Consider the following 16,034-nt stretch of genomic DNA (forward strand, 5'->3'; position numbering starts at 1 on the left):
TTTAGTCTATTTTCTAAATACTGAGATGTCTGCCCTATATAGACAATGTCACAACTAGTACAAGGCACTTGATATATAATATTACTTTTTTTGTTTTTTGGTGTTTTAGATTTTAATTTAGTGAAATATCTAGATAATGTATTATGTCCTTAATGACATACTAATATCATAATAAATAATTCGATAATTGTTAGGAAAGTCCTTGTACATATGGTAAGGAAAAATGTGTTGATGTTTCGTTTTTGTTTTGTTTTTTAATTGATTGTAGTATCTGTTTAACCTTTTCTTGAATATGTTATATATTGATTTTTCCAGATAATTATTTTCTTTGAATGCAGTTTTCGCTTTTTGAATAGCTAAGCATCTAAATTCAGGATCTGATGGATAGATCTATCAGCCTAACTTTTGATTTGATTTGATTTTTTGGTACGGCAGTAATGCAATCATTTACATATCAGAAAAAGAATGGAAAATTTATATTAAGTTTGCTTGGGACAGTTTCCTGTCCCTCTAGTAGGTGATAACTCTTTTTTATTTGTTCTTTTTCTTAAGGGTATCTTCTCAGATGTTTTATCATACTTATGTGCTTGGCGAAGATATATCTTCTTTAGGTTAAACTCTCGAAGATCTACTGGGTCGTAATGTACCTAGCAAAGTTAGAAGGGTGGTACCGACACCAGATTAGATGCAGTAAGTAAGGAAAAATATATTGAATCCGGTGAAAAAAGAATATTAAATATTGACATTGATGTGAAAATGAGAATATATAATGTTAATATGTATAATATAGGCCGAATAAAATTAGGCACACAGGAGGAAATATAAGTCAAGAATAGAGGCAGTTGGAATAGAACAGAGAAAGTATAGCGGAAAGTTGAGTGGAATGGAATGGAAACAATGATATAAAGGAAATAATGAATCTAGAGACCAACTGAGAAATAGAATAGGAATTGGAGACAAGAAGACAGAAAAAGGAAGATGATAATAGACTGCAAAAACCCATACAAGAAGTATCTGAATCACCATAGGACAGTTGAAAAAGTAGTAAGGAATGAGAAGTTCCAGTAGTGATCTAGTGAAAATACTGTAAAAAATTATGAACCAATTGTTATTTAAGAAAAATTTGACTGAAAAAGTTTAGTATAAACACGTATTATCAAAAAATATATGGTTCAACAAAGATTGGATTTGAATTTTTCAATTCTAATCGAGTATTTTTGATTCTCTGAGTACTAATGTCCCAACATTCTTCAAAGGGAAATGATAAATATCAAAATTAAGATATGCATTCTAGAATTTTTAAGCTACTTAATTAGAATTGTCAGTATAAAATTACTCAATTACAATTCAATTACCAACATTGTTACAAATCGACATATGGCATAAGTAGTTACAATATCGAATCACTTAAACGGCAAATAACATTTTTAATGGTTCTGGTTAACAAACAAGGTATAATAGCTCATTTAAATCTGCAACTTTTGAAAGAACCTAACCCAGATCTTCCTCGAACTATCATCAGTCATCAACTCAAACCTTAAAAGGACGACTGATACAAAAACAAGCTTATAATATGGTAAATATATCATTAAATTACGACTGTATCTGATTCAATTGTGCAATAAGTACTTCTTTGGTGATAAAGTGACGGTCGTTTTTTTGAGTTGAGGTCTCCCAGACGATAAATATAAAACACCGACTATATCCTTACAAGTGTGAGTAATTTGTCGTTCATGTCATTGAATTGAATACTAGAATTAGGTTAGGTTGTAAAAAGAGATTACATATATTTTTATTGGTTTTTTATAGTGCTTAAGAAGTAGAAATTATAACTATTCTATTTCCACGTTTATAAAAAAATATCAATTTAGTAGCAAGAGTATTTCTTAAATGCTTCAGTGTTGAAACACTCATCTAAGTAGGAATTTCTTAGTTGTCTTGCGTTTGGTACATGGAAAACACTTTAAACAATAAAATTGGTTCACAAGTAATTACAAAAAATTGAAAAATAAACGTGAGATTTATAGTTCTTCTTCTTACTATTTTATTAAGTCTTAGTATTGTTTCTTCTACTAATCAGTTTCTTGAGAAGTAGATGTCCGGTCGTGCCATCTTTTGGGAAGGTCTCCTTAAAGTTAATTTTTCATCCTTTGCCCATTTAGCCCATCGATCTTCCATCATTCTGTCGACGTGGTCTCTTCAATATCGACGTCTCGACCTCGCGAATCGTACTATATCCCGAATTTTCAGATCTTTGCTTCTTATTTGATCTCATGGCTCACTCCTTTGATAGTTTTTGTTTTCATCTATGTTGCCCTCATCATGTTCTTCGTTTTTGTTATGTCCGCTCCTGAGGACTTATTTACTTGGGTACGTATCTCTTGTTGTGATCTCGACTACTAAGTATGTACATTGCATACACTGAAGAATTCGGTTGTTGTTCACAGCTAGTTTACATCTTGTAGGCTTTTTTGCTATAACCGTTGATTTTGTTTTTTTTCTACACATATCTGCATATTAACGTTTTCGACTCTTGTTTTGAGAAATAGCAAAAGGTATAGCCTCGTTATCGAGATTGCGTCGTTGGCGTGGCGTAATATTTTATTGATCTTCGTGAGATTGATAGGTCGTCATTAAGTCTTTACTAGTATAGGAGTCGTCTTTTGCCGCATAAAAAAGCTATAACTTTAACACAAATAAAATTGAAAACAGTTAATGAAGGAATGGTATATAAAAAAGGTAAAAAAGAAGTCTCATAAAATAAATTTATACAGTTGGAATGTGAATCACTTTTTTGGGGATTTGTTGCCAAATTTAATTTATTTGTTGAATCTGTAGACACAGTGAAGTTATAGTAATTACTGCTATTTGAAACTAAGCTTTTTATTGAAAGGAGCCCTTCCAACGTAGTGGTTTTAAGGTGAGGAACTTCTGGCGATCGTCAATATTTCTCACTATCAAATGTAAATGACATACAACTTTCAGAGGATACTATGATGTCATGGATTGAAAAACGACATTCCTGCGAGATCTGAATTATTTGTTCCCTGTCAAACAATATAATGACATCTCGCTCCATATCTCGTAGTGCACCGATGATTCTGCTTCCTCGACTTGGACTCTTGACATCTCAATTATTCTCCCTGTAAAAATCATAAAATATTTTTAGTTTTGTTCTCATGTTTTTATGTTCGTGGTTTTGGAGTATTACGGATCCCTGCTGACCGCTTTCGCTGTTCTATGACTACTCGAAGAAAATTCCTGACAATTTCGTGCTTTATGTGTGGCAGTAGGGTTAAGTAGAGCAATACTCGTTATCTGTCTTATTGGTAATGTAAGATTGACTCAATCCTAGATCTATAATAAAATCTATTGTAATCGTGCCAAATATAAACATGCCGAATATTTAGTCCGTGTTATATGAGATAGGATCATGTTTCATTCAGTTGCATATTCTATGTTATTTCCAATTATATTTGTTACATTACAAATTTACTAGAAAATATTTTTTATCAAAAATTATATTTTGAATTATGAATCCAATTGTACGGTGCCGATCCGAGCATTTCTTTGATTGATGAATGTGCTCAATTTTTAATAGTTATTAAAAAATAAGAATACCTTGGGTATTTTCTACAGCATAGTAAATATAGAGCTTTGTGCGAGTTGTGGTGGTCCATTAATAGCTATTTTTTACATATATTCCAAATTTTATACCAAAATACGTGGCAAAGGCGGCAATAGTTGAAAGCTTTTCTGCTTACCTATCAGGGATATTAGCTACACGCAACTGCTATGAAAGAATTATACATAGCATGTACGGGTCATACATTAAATCTCGTCGTTAATGATGTTTCCATCTCTTGTCTAGAACTTCTGTTTCTTTTGATTTGGTAGAAGAGGTTTATAATCACATTTCAGCATCCCCATATCGATGGGCTTCACTAAAAAAGCTCGTAAGAAAGCTCTAGAAACATTCAAATTTTCTGTGTTCAGTTTTAATTTGTTGTGATTTATTATAAAGAATTGATGTTAAATGTCCCAAAATCCTAAATTGAATATCGTAGAATGCATTTGAGGCTTGAATAATCTCAAAAGTATTTAAAATTCCTTGTTAGAGATTTAGGTAATGATCCTGAATTTCCAATGTCGAAGCTTAGGAATTTATTGTATGACAAGAGCAGTGATGAACCAGTTTCATATTCATTCCAATTCAAGACGATTTCTATTTTGCAATTCTTGATCACGTGAATTCCTCAGTCAATGGAAAGTTTCTCTTATTATTTGAATACTATTCAATAATCTGCTATCTGTACTAGTTTCATAAAATTTTTAACGATAATTTTATAAAAGCCTGCATGGTTATTTACTGGGACAGAAGGAAGAGAGTACAGTAGAAGATATATTACTTTTGGTAAAAAAATCTACCCTTGTTTTTCAGCTTCAACTGTCTCTTCGGGTTAATGTGAAATAAGTAACAGTAAATTAGAATTTACAGAATAAATAATATGATACAAGAAACACAGATTTGACCATCATATCTATCGAAACTGAATCCTCTAAAACAATTGATTTCACTGAAATTATTGACAAATTTTCTGCCAAGAAAGCTAGAAAAGTTGGTTTATAGTTGATTTTTGGATTCGGAATTTTGGAATCTTGAATTTTTTCTTTCTATTTAATTCTGTCCAATATTTTCGAATCTACGTAGGTCTCTGTATTATGACATACACCATAACATTTAGATCTTATAATGATCCTTAGTATATAAATATATATATAATAATATAATAATATATATTATAATAATATATAATAATATTGATTTATGAAATTCGAGGTTCCTTCCATATTGCTATCCACACTGTTTATTTTTAGTGTGATATTCTAACTTGTATTTAAATAGCAGTTATCACTGAACGTAAATATAGCGGCGGGTATTTTCTTTCATATCGGTGGTTGCCAAAATTCAAATTTAGAACACGCTAAAGCTCGACTTGACATGTAACTCGGGGGCGTATTGTTTGATTAAAATATTTCGACTATGTTTATACTTTTCAGTGATCGATTTAGAAAAATCTCCCACTGACACGTGAAGATATATAATGAACGAGAGTTGTCTATAAAGTTTCCGATTTCATTTTTCAAATTAGTCTTCTTTTAAATCTATACACTTAATTCCGCTATGCTTCAATCATTTACTGTCTTTCAAATAATAGTTCTAGTAGTATCCTCGATATACATTTTTCGGCATACTGCGATGATTACTCAGAATTTAATAGTTGTACTCTCATGTGAATTTGATTTTATTAAACCTGAATTCGTACGTTAGAAACCTTCTAAGTCTCATATATCACCATATATAAATATGGTGATGCAATCAAAATATTATACGATGGCATCATATCGTAAAAAATATCACATAATTTGGTGTTCCGCCTTACCCAGTATATTTAATTGTATCTTGTTTATATTTTGTATTTTTTTTTCATTTCTAATAAAAGTTAATTTCTGTTTACAACCAAACAATAAAATATGAACAGACACAATTCACAAAGCATGAATCAGACATAATTTCGTTTTCTTGATCATACACATGCAAACGATGATAATTTTATGTGTATTTCCATAAAAAGCGTTGGCTCATACAATATATTAGTGATATAGTCCGATGTCGTCAGCTATAATTTCACCTTGAACAACGACACCGGTCACGGATGATAAAAATGTTGATAACTTATCATCTAACAGTGTCATTTGTTATTTTTACAGCTTTATATAAATATTTTCTTGGCTAGGAAGTGAGGAAAGGTAATTGTTCGGGAGCCGTCAATACATTTTTTTTCGTTATATACAAAGATAGTATGTAATTTGCAATAAATTCATTACTGGGACCCGTGGCCGATTAGTTATTATCTAAATCGATCTTTGAGAATAAATGAAAGCATAGTTCTTATGACCTAAATTGTGAACCGAGTGTAGCATCATAAATCAGTGCTGAATAATTTCTGAAATAACATTTTTAAAATTATTTGTTTCAAAAGAAACTCTTTGTAGTTCTCAACTTTCTTGGGAAAGAGCGACCCTGAATTCGAAAGCCATACACGTCGTTTCAAGCACCTCCATCTAAAAATATCAAAGCAGACACCCTATCGAATTGGAAAATTTTGAATAGTGGGAAATCCTGATAATTAGTGATTTGTTTACATCAAGTGCAATCCGTGTGTGAATAAAATTACTGTTTATTATTAAATTTTGATTTTTAAACATCCATTTCAAATCGAAATTATTTCAAACAGAAGCTATTAACAAGTAATTGAATTGAGCAACTTTTTTTATCGACAAACCGTTGTCCTTCGAGCAACGTAGCTCTTGAACTGTGCCGATTTCGATCCAAAGTAAGATATATTTCAAATCATGTCATTTCAAATCGACAACAACATGTCATATGCAAAAGCAGCCAATCAACAACGGAGCATCCTACATCCAAATGGACAACAAGCCATTCTATTCAATACCATAAATCACTTCCTCAAAGACTTGAAGGATTAAGTAGTCACGTAAACTCTGAGGATTTGATATTTGCATCTCGCATATCATATACTAGGATGTTCATATATTTACCATTGAAAGCATTAGTAGACAAATTTATTGAAAAAATAGGGCATATAGTCATAAAAGAAAGTGTATTACACGCTAGAAGATTAATAAATCCATCAACATGCTTAATATTATCTAACGGATGTCCAAGCTAACTTTGAAACATAATTGAAGAAGAATTGATAAAACTAGGCTTAAATCAAGTATCTGATATCTCACTTTTAGTCATATAGTCAGTATTTTCGTAGCCCCTCTCGCATATAAATTTGTCTTGGCTGAATCTTTTCTTATCTATTTTGACCAAACATCGTATCGATAATCCAAAACTGAACATGTTTTAAACAGAGTGATCACCATGCTACAACATGTTTAACTGATATATCCACCAGAATTACTCAAAATACCTCCAATCAACCCTTTCTCAACACACTATATCCCAAAATTCATTACCTAACACATGACACCTATAGCTTTGCTTACTTCAGGTAAAACCACAGCACACACACCAACTCAAATATCTCCAGAAACTCGAACAAAAGCTTTTACTTTATCTCTTTTCAACTAACTACTACTTCCAAATACAAACACATATCCATAGATATCCTTGAAGGTCATTCGTCCAAAAATGAAGCTTCAAAGAAGTATCTTCCCAGCCTATAGAAGAATGTAATTCCTCCAATTGATAAAATAAACTAAGACTTATGACAATGACAGCGTTAACCTTGCAGCATTATTGAAACCCATGAAAGAATACTTAGATAATGAAACTCAGTTGTTGAATGATCGTGTTTGTTACTTATGTAGAAAATTCACAACAGACAACCAAGAATTTTGTATATTCCGTATAACTTTCAATTATTTTGACATTAGAGTTGTTAATCTAGATAAAATTTGGGTTCCTCATATCGGTCATACAATTTACAACGAAAAATCATATAAAAAGTTTTCTGCTACTTTTTAAGAAGCCTCTCATTTGGGGTGACCAAAAAGATCACATACTATAAAGTATCTCTACGTTAATTATGTTGATGAACTTGTTTGTCAGCGTATTCTTGGAATAAAAAAATATAAAATAAAACAAATAAATACGATAAATAAGGAAATAAAAGTCTTGTAATAGTTTACAATACTTTTTCAACATTCTTTCCAGCTTTCCAGACGTCATGCAACTGGTTTTCCTTATCAGTTTTATTTCTTGTGAGGAAAATTCACAACAAACAACCAAAAAAAGTCTATTACTCCGTATAAATGGTCTGATTTTTGACCATTTCAGAATTAGAGCTGACAATCTAGATTAATCTCGGGTTCTTCATGTTTGGAGTGCTCATGTAAAAAGATTAATCTGTTCTTTGAGAAGCCGGTCAATTGGTGTGATCAAAGTCATCACATTACTGATAGTTTTCCAGATATTAAGTGGGGAAACATGGAAAAGAAACATATTCTGAAGTATCCCCAAGTTAGTTATGTTGACTAACGAATGGCGAAGACAGACTCTTGAAATGAGTTGCATGGAAGATACCAGAGGACAAGAGGTACAAGAGTATGTTAATATGAGAAGGTACTGTTTTATGATGGTTTTCTTAATATTGCCATGTCTAGACATAAAACAATAAGACATTGAATCAGGAATTTGAATGTAGGCCCAACTCCTAGAGTCCCGTCAATAACAGAGTAATTTGCTCGAATCAATTTTATTTTGCGGTAATAGTGCACGTTGTATACTCTTAATCGACTTATGGATTTTTGAATTCCTCGTTAAAACTTCTAATATGTCACATTGCAAAGTGTATGAATCTATTAAGTTCACTCCAAAGCAAAGTAAGATGCAACTCTCTCGATAAGGTATATGATGATGATTTTAATTGGATCGAATTTACAAAATTCTCTCTGTTGCTATTGGTTATCAAAAACTAATCAAATCATGCACATAAAAATGCTTGATTGTAGATGACAGTAAATAGACGTTTGACATGACTATTGAAAGGTTCCACAACGATGAAAAATATCGCAAAAACCTTACTGAAATTCTATGAAGAATATAAAGCTACTGATTATTTAACAGAAATTGATTTTGTTCAACAATGTATCAAAAGTCGCAAATTATCTACGGAAGACGACCTCGTAGATTATTTTCTACGTTTTATTCAATGCGAAGCATTTATTTCGAAAATAGCGAAACGGTTCATAACAACACAAAAGTTGAGAAAAGTGAATGACAATCGGGTTAAAGTCTTGATATTCTATTGCATCTTTATTCTGGATTGTGATAACGTCAAAGATATTATAGAGGATCCTGTTTATTATACAAAACCATTACTAAATTTCTTAAGCTCCGAAGCAAATTATCAGTTTATAGTGAATTGTTGTTCACAATATTTTGACAATGAATTCATTATCCACCACGTAATGGAACCACTTATGAATAGAGCCAATGCTTTTAAAACTATCGAAAAGTATGTATAACAATCACTACATCAACAAATAATGTCTTGTCTCTAAATTGCTTAGGTATATTCATATAGAAGAGCTAAAAAAACTTCCGCACAAACATCTTACAGTTCCTAAAGAATTCAAATTTGGAACGAAACATTATGGTTCACCTTACCCTCCTGCAAATACGCCCAAAACTCCTGTTGTAGAACCTGAAACACCCACTGTAAATTATGATAAACGATCTTATTTACAATTACAACAAGAGTTGAGGATAAAACACAAAGAGAATGTCGCCAAAGCTCAAAAGTTACTTCAGGAGGCTCAGAATTCTAAAAATGCAAGGCTTTCAACAGTTAAAACCATCAAAAGTGTTGAGCCTCCGCCGACAGAACCGAAAGTACGGAAAAATGTAAGTCTTCTTATCACTTGTTTGGTTATTCGTAATTAAAATCTTCCAAAACACTGTAACTACTTCCATGGTATTTTTCACAATAGTGTTTGGGTACTTTTATTCATTTTCATTTTCCTTCCCTTTTCTACATGAGATTTGGTCGATTTTATCGAGCACTTTCTTTTCAGCTTTTCCAATGGTTTTGTTAGGTGCGCGCCACTTCTATTACAATATTTGGTAACCCATTGTTTGTCTCATGAATTTGCTCTATTTTTTTAGTATTTCCTAAACCTTTTCTCTCTATTCCTCTCAATTCAGTCAAGCATACTGTTTCTTGTTTCCTCGGCCAATTCATTTTGCTTTCAATTTATCGATAGGAAGTAGTCTTAAATTGTTAGAAGCACATATTTTTGTTGAATTCACCAAAATACCATCAAAATGATTCAAGAAGGTAGGATCAATAGATCATATTGATCCATTGAATAATATCAATAATTATTTTAAGGCTCCCCCAATGAAACAAGTAGAAATAAGAGGCAACACCACAACAACATTGAGAGAAGCTTATCTTCTTCTAAAAGAACACGAAGAAGAAATAAACAAGCTAGAAAATATCATTAAGGGCGGATATAATATGCAAAAGATAGCAGAAATTGAGCAAGAAGAAAGAAAAATAGCTGAGAAAAAGGCAGTAGAAAGTATACAGAAAAAACATTTACTTGGTTTGATTACATTTGAAGAAGCGATTTTAGCGAAGAAAAAACTTATTGATAATAACAAACAAAGATCTGCCGAAATCATTGCTGAACGAATCGAATTAGCCGAAAAATTAGAAGAGTGGAGAAGAATAGAACAAGAAAAAATGAAAGCCAAGGTACCATTTCATGTATGAAACAGATGATTATAATATTTATGATAATTATGAATAAATAGGTAGAAAAGAGTCAACAAATCAAAGTTGATATGAAAGAATCAGAAAAAAGAAAACTAGAAAAGAAACAGGAAGAAGTAAGAATTCAGCAGCACGAACTTAGAGAAATGTTAAAAAAGAATGAAGAAGAAAAAGCCGCTGAACTTGCGAAAAAGATTGAGTTAATACAAGAAATTAAAACTATCCATGAAATGAATAGGAAAATGAATGAATCCAGGTATACAGTTAGTAGAACTTATGAAGTATTATTACGTACAAAAAGTTGGAGAATTTCAATATTCTCTTTAGCTTTTTTTAATGGATTATTGCATGTATTTAGACAGAATTCTTCTTGCCAACCTCCACAAAAGCTGTGGTTCGTAGTAAGATATGAAAGGAGACCAAATGCTAAATGCGGCAATATTTTGTACGAGTTTTGGCTATTAAATATCGAGACTGGTTACGAAAAAGGGTTTTATTATAAAAATTATTCTACATTAGAATGCTCCCCTTCAATATTCTCCCCTCCCTTCGCCACACACCGTTCCATACGTTTTTTCCATTGATCGAAACAGATTTTATCTTTGGAAATAAATAAAATCGCATGGTGCCAAATATGGTGAGTACGGCGGGTGTTCGAGCACGGGAGTGCGCTAACAGGCCAAATACTGCTTCACAGATAGCGCGTTATAGAACACAATCAGTCATCACGATAGCGTTAATGTTGAAAAAACCGATCAACAATGCCTTGAATTTTGATTTGTTTTCACTAAAGCACTTACACCATTTAAAAACACGTGCACGAGATAGAGAATTGTCCCCATGGGCCTCTTGCAACAATTTATAGCAGTCACTCAGAGTTTTTTTTTAATTTAATGAGAAATCTGAGATTGATACGCTGCTCTTGTTTTTTGTCACACATGGTTTTCGGCACGAGAAAAAAACATTTTCGTTTCAAAACGCTACTACACAAAAACTTAGCTGGCAGTTTTTTTTGTCGCGTGTAAATCCTCATGTACCATATTTTCTTTTCAACCGTTCCTTTATCAGTGTTTACAGCCTTGGCAATCATCCGGATGCTCATTCGACGATCTGCACTCACAATTTGGTTGATTTTGGTCACTGTTTCTGGAGTCGGAACAGTCACAGGGCGAACTGGGCGCTGGCTATCTTCATTGCTCTCTCGGTATAACTAAAGTGCTTACACCACTCAAAAATACATGAACGGGATAAAAAATTGTTCCCATAGGCCTCTTACATCAATTTATAACACTTAATCGGAGTTTTTTTCAATTTAACGAGAGATTTGGGAATGATACTTTGTTCCTGTTTTTCGTCACACATGGTTTTCGGCACGAGAAAAAAACACGTTCGTTTCAAACCGTTACTGCACAAAAATAGTGACATAAAACGTTTTGGGAGAAGATATCTAGATACCCAACGCACTACTCGTTTTTTACACCACCCGTCTAAGGCGCCCTCTAGGCGCGCAGTTTCGTTATTTAATAGCCAGACCTCGTAGGCATAGTAATGAAAGAAAAACTAACGATCCTGAGTGTGGATACTCGTTACAAGCCCAAACATCTATTTTGAATTATTTCATCAGCAACAATTGATGATAATTCTCCTAATTTTCTTCTAAGTAAGAAGCAAGCACAAGAGTGAAAACCCTATTACACTAACATTAGTAGTTCGAGTGGTGCCTGTGGATGTTGATCTTGAATTTTTGTAGGTTTTAGTGTTCGGGAAAGTAGCTGATTCCACAGACTTGCAATTCTCTGCCTGTCTATCAAATACTGCTCTAGGTGGGAATATGTTGGACAGTTTGGAAGAGCATAGTATCGGTAAAACAGAGCAGGCCAGTGGCCTTTCTTTTATGTTCTTAGCTGTCCAAGCTTCTAATCAACTCTGGATCACCTATCAGTGGAATCTTCTGTATTGAGTGCACCGAGCACGAAATGTACGACTCAATGTGCGGGTATATAGCTTTTTTTAAAGAGTGCTCCAAGTTTTTTAAATAGCCTTAACTAATCCGTTCAAATGACTAAGCCAGAACCTATCGCTTCCAACCTCAACACCCAACAAGCGAATTTGCGGCGATGTGGATATTTTACGTCTAGTTAGGACCAAATTCCTAGCCGGAGTGCCAGCCTTCTGGGTAAAAATAGCAGCCTGGGTCTTTGTTGCATTAAATTCAATTATATTGCTTCCACTCTAGAATGTTTGCAAGATCGGTATTGATGGTGATGATTTGTTGCTGTTTACGTCGTTGAGGGTTAGCCGAGATTCTTGTGGCAGTTGATTTGAACGCCAACACCAGTGTACTATTGTAGGCGGAGCTATAAATCGGGTTGCAATTTGCAGATCGGACTTTCAAAAGCTTTATCTAGATGCAATTTTCCCTATCTGCAGATGATGCTAAACAACATTTTTTCTATTACTGATGACGTTGTTGTTAATATTTTGAATATTTATATCAATATTGAATGAAAGATAATGTCTATAGGGTATATGCCATGTACACCTAGAAATAAAATTTCCCAAAAATAAATTAATTAAAATTACTATCAACTACTTTTAGAAAAGATTTTGATCCCACGGAAACTGCAAATTTGGGGCTTCTCTGTGAAATGTCGATAGCAGAGCTACACGAACGCCTTTTTATAGAGAAGATGAACATCACCAAGGAACTAGAAGAGAAACGAAATAAAATAATAAACAAAAAACTTGAACAGCAGAAGATGATTGAAAATTATAAAGAGATGATAACGCAGATGAGAAAAACACCAAAATGTACAATAGAGCCTATTGTAGAAATTTCTCAAAAAGAAGAAGAAAATCCTGAGTTGACGGAGCTCAAAAGGATTTTAGAAGAAAAGAGGAATCTAAGGAATAAAGTTTCCCTATAATGTTTTTGGTATTACGCACATTCAATTGTTCAATTAAAGGATTTGTATATGAAATTTTATTTGAAATAAATTATTATGAATTTCATTAGTGACTTTTCTTTCTTCCTCTTCTACCGAATGTATGTTTGTTATCCTATCACAATGATGAGACAATGAGAGGGATTCGTTGGGTTATTTTTAGAGGAGAGAAAACGTTTTATGTAGTATGTGGAGGTATCAGGAATAGCCCTGATATTGGAAGAAAATTCTTCTGCAGAGCTGAAATTGTGTAGGATTGTTGAAGGGTAGTGTTGTATCAACTGAAATAATGATTGGAAAAACATGATCCAACGAACTAACATGATATTTGGAGGAACTCATAGAATTTCTTGGCAAATTTAATGGAAATTGCCTCCTACTCTGTAATCGACTGTAATATTTAATACCGGGCATGCTGCATATTGGTTTAATTTTAGCTACGTACCTATAATTTTGTTATTCATTGTGGTTTTCTTCTGTATATTGAAATTTTATTTTATTTGTTGTTTCTTTATTGAGTAATTTTTATGCTTATTTATTAGTTTTCACAAGTTTTTGTCTACAAATTGTAACAATTTTTGGACAACAAAGCATTTCTCTCTCTATTAATGAAAATTTGATTATAAAATTCTATTCAAGCGGGCAAATGAACAAATTGAGTAAATTAAATGAAAATACAGTTTCTGTTGACTAAGAAAATTTTTCAGAGCTGATGATGTTATTAATAAACTAATAAACGTACTGGTTATATTATCTAGAATTATGGAGGAGGTTACAGTAATTCTTAGCACCGAATTCACATGCATATTAAGGTCAAATGATTTAAAAATTTCCACCAAAGACTTCTGTGTCAGAAAAAATGCAAATAAGTAAATCTTGAGGTCTCGTCTGTTGTTTATGAATAGAACGTCAAGTAAGTAGAGGAGAATCTCGAAAAATAGATTGAGATTTGAATAGGAGTTCTATGATCCCATACAATGTAAAAATCAATATTTTTTCCACGAATTCTATAAAATGTTCCACTATTTTCATCTCGTAAATATCTACAATTCAGAGAATTTCCCGCGCGGTGAAAACTATCCTCTATTAGTATATTAAGAAATAATGAAATAATTTCTCAGTGTTATTATAATAACACAAGTCTACCATGAATTGTGGCATTTCAATTTGATACAGTACGTTTTTAATGTTGACCAAGAGAAGTCTACGATAAGAGCGCAATATCAAAATATTACCGAAATTGGTTAAGATTTGATGAAACTACAATCCCTGAAATATCTTCAGCTGCAAGTTATTGTTCCATTAACCCAAAACATTGTTTTTAATTTCTCGATCCTTTCATCGAAAATGTGTGGATTTTCACACCATGTTCTCTGACAAATATACTCAAATGAGTGTAAGCTGAACTGTCGTATATTTGTAGAAATCTTCTGTAATTTATGATTATCAAATTTAATAGATATTATTTCTTTTGTTACAGGTGAATGTCGGTTCTCCAGCCGAAAGAGCCGGACTCGTTGCAGGAGATTCGGTGATCAAAATCAACAACACAGATGTATTCAATTTGAGACATAAAGACGCACAGGACGTCGTACTAAGAGCAGGCCCTTCATTTGAAATGACCATTCAAAGGTTGGTACAAAAATGAAGATTATATGTGTTACAGTAAAAATGATAAATCGGTGATTATAAAATTACCGGTGATTATACATAATCACCATCGAATTTGGTAAATATGATTAAATTATTTCATATTTATCAAATCTACCGAATAATATATAGTCTTCAAATTTATAGTTATTCATTACTTTATATCTGTAAAAGTATTACAGATCTTAAACAACATCATAAAATATAATTGAAAAAGTTTCATGCCTTTTATAAGTATAACATCATTTTCAACACTGATGGATGATCAGATTTAACATCAGATTTGAATCAACGAACGTTGCTTATTGGGCCAGGTTTTTTTTGAGTAGTGACTACCTAACCTAACCTAACCTAACCACTGTTTTTTTTAGTATTCATAATATAAAGTAATTTGGAATTAAAACACTCAAGCATACCAGCCATTATTCAAGGATTTATTTTTTACGAGAGGGTAACATGTCTACATGCATCGAAATTAGAACTACTTCTGAAATAACGTGATTGATAAATCTTACAAATATCAACTTAAAGCAAAACTAGGAAAGTTCCAAATTGATAGTTAGCTCATAATGAAGAAGCTGGAAGAAACTAAGCATACAAATTTGTTACATTAACAAAATATGAGATGTAATACTCAGCTTTAGATACTCAGATACATAATTGAACTTTGAACAATGAAACATTGAAATAAATCAGGAAGAACGCATCATTAACTTGATAGTTGCAGCTGAAATAAACATCCTAATGAAAATAAGATATTTTCCAGGGTCTGAAATGGTAAATTCTCCTACATTTGCTTAAAAATGCGTATAATACTGCACGAATAATCAAATATCAGATTGGACTGATGGATAAAATAGTTTCTCTTACATAACAACAAAATAGTAGAATACCATCGCTGTTCTACCTCCTAATAGACTCGTCGTGCTACTTTGAGCAAAGAATCCGACGTCCTTCGAAACACCAATCAAGGTTAATGAAGGTAGTTAACAATTACTCTCGATACATTACCAAATTTGTTTTCTAGTGCATTTGACTTGTTGATAAATAAGAAAAAATTTGGGATTGCCCAAGATCAATATATTGTTTAAAAATAGTGAATGATCTCGATTTGTTTGTTTTG

General features: G+C 32.4%; 2 protein-coding genes across 20 annotated transcripts in view; both read left to right on the plus strand.

Annotated features, from left to right (window-relative positions):
- The window catches only part of LOC130900749 (PDZ and LIM domain protein Zasp), a 101,619-nt gene that overhangs the window by 34,399 nt on the left and 51,186 nt on the right, over positions 1-16,034 (plus strand). For all 19 annotated transcript variants that reach the window (XM_057811594.1, XM_057811585.1, XM_057811581.1 and 16 more), the window contains exon 2: positions 14,742-14,893. In XM_057811594.1, the coding sequence (XP_057667577.1) occupies positions 14,742-14,893 (152 nt within the window). The remainder of the gene's footprint in view (positions 1-14,741; positions 14,894-16,034) is intronic.
- Positions 8,558-13,328, plus strand: LOC130900751 (golgin subfamily A member 6-like protein 22). Its single transcript, XM_057811601.1, has 5 exons — positions 8,558-9,053; positions 9,109-9,442; positions 9,930-10,298; positions 10,358-10,572; positions 12,916-13,328. The coding sequence occupies exons 1-5, from the start codon at positions 8,596-8,598 to the stop codon at positions 13,241-13,243; spliced, it is 1,704 nt and encodes a 567-aa protein (XP_057667584.1). The 5' UTR covers positions 8,558-8,595; the 3' UTR covers positions 13,244-13,328.

The sequence above is a fragment of the Diorhabda carinulata genome, chromosome X, assembly GCF_026250575.1.
Source record: "Diorhabda carinulata isolate Delta chromosome X, icDioCari1.1, whole genome shotgun sequence".
In the NCBI taxonomy this organism is placed as follows: Eukaryota; Metazoa; Arthropoda; class Insecta; order Coleoptera; family Chrysomelidae; genus Diorhabda; species Diorhabda carinulata.

What these genes read in the sequence shown, in the direction of transcription:
- LOC130900751 (XM_057811601.1), top strand. Translation starts at nt 8,596, where the DNA reads ATGAAAAATATCGCAAAAACCTTACTGAAATTCTATGAAGAATATAAA. An exon ending in AACCGAAAGTACGGAAAAAT is followed by an intron (nt 9,443 to 9,929) that starts GTAAGTCTTCTT and finishes AATTATTTTAAG; the next exon opens with GCTCCCCCAATGAAACAAGT. An exon ending in AAGAAAAAATGAAAGCCAAG is followed by an intron (nt 10,299 to 10,357) that starts GTACCATTTCAT and finishes ATGAATAAATAG; the next exon opens with GTAGAAAAGAGTCAACAAAT.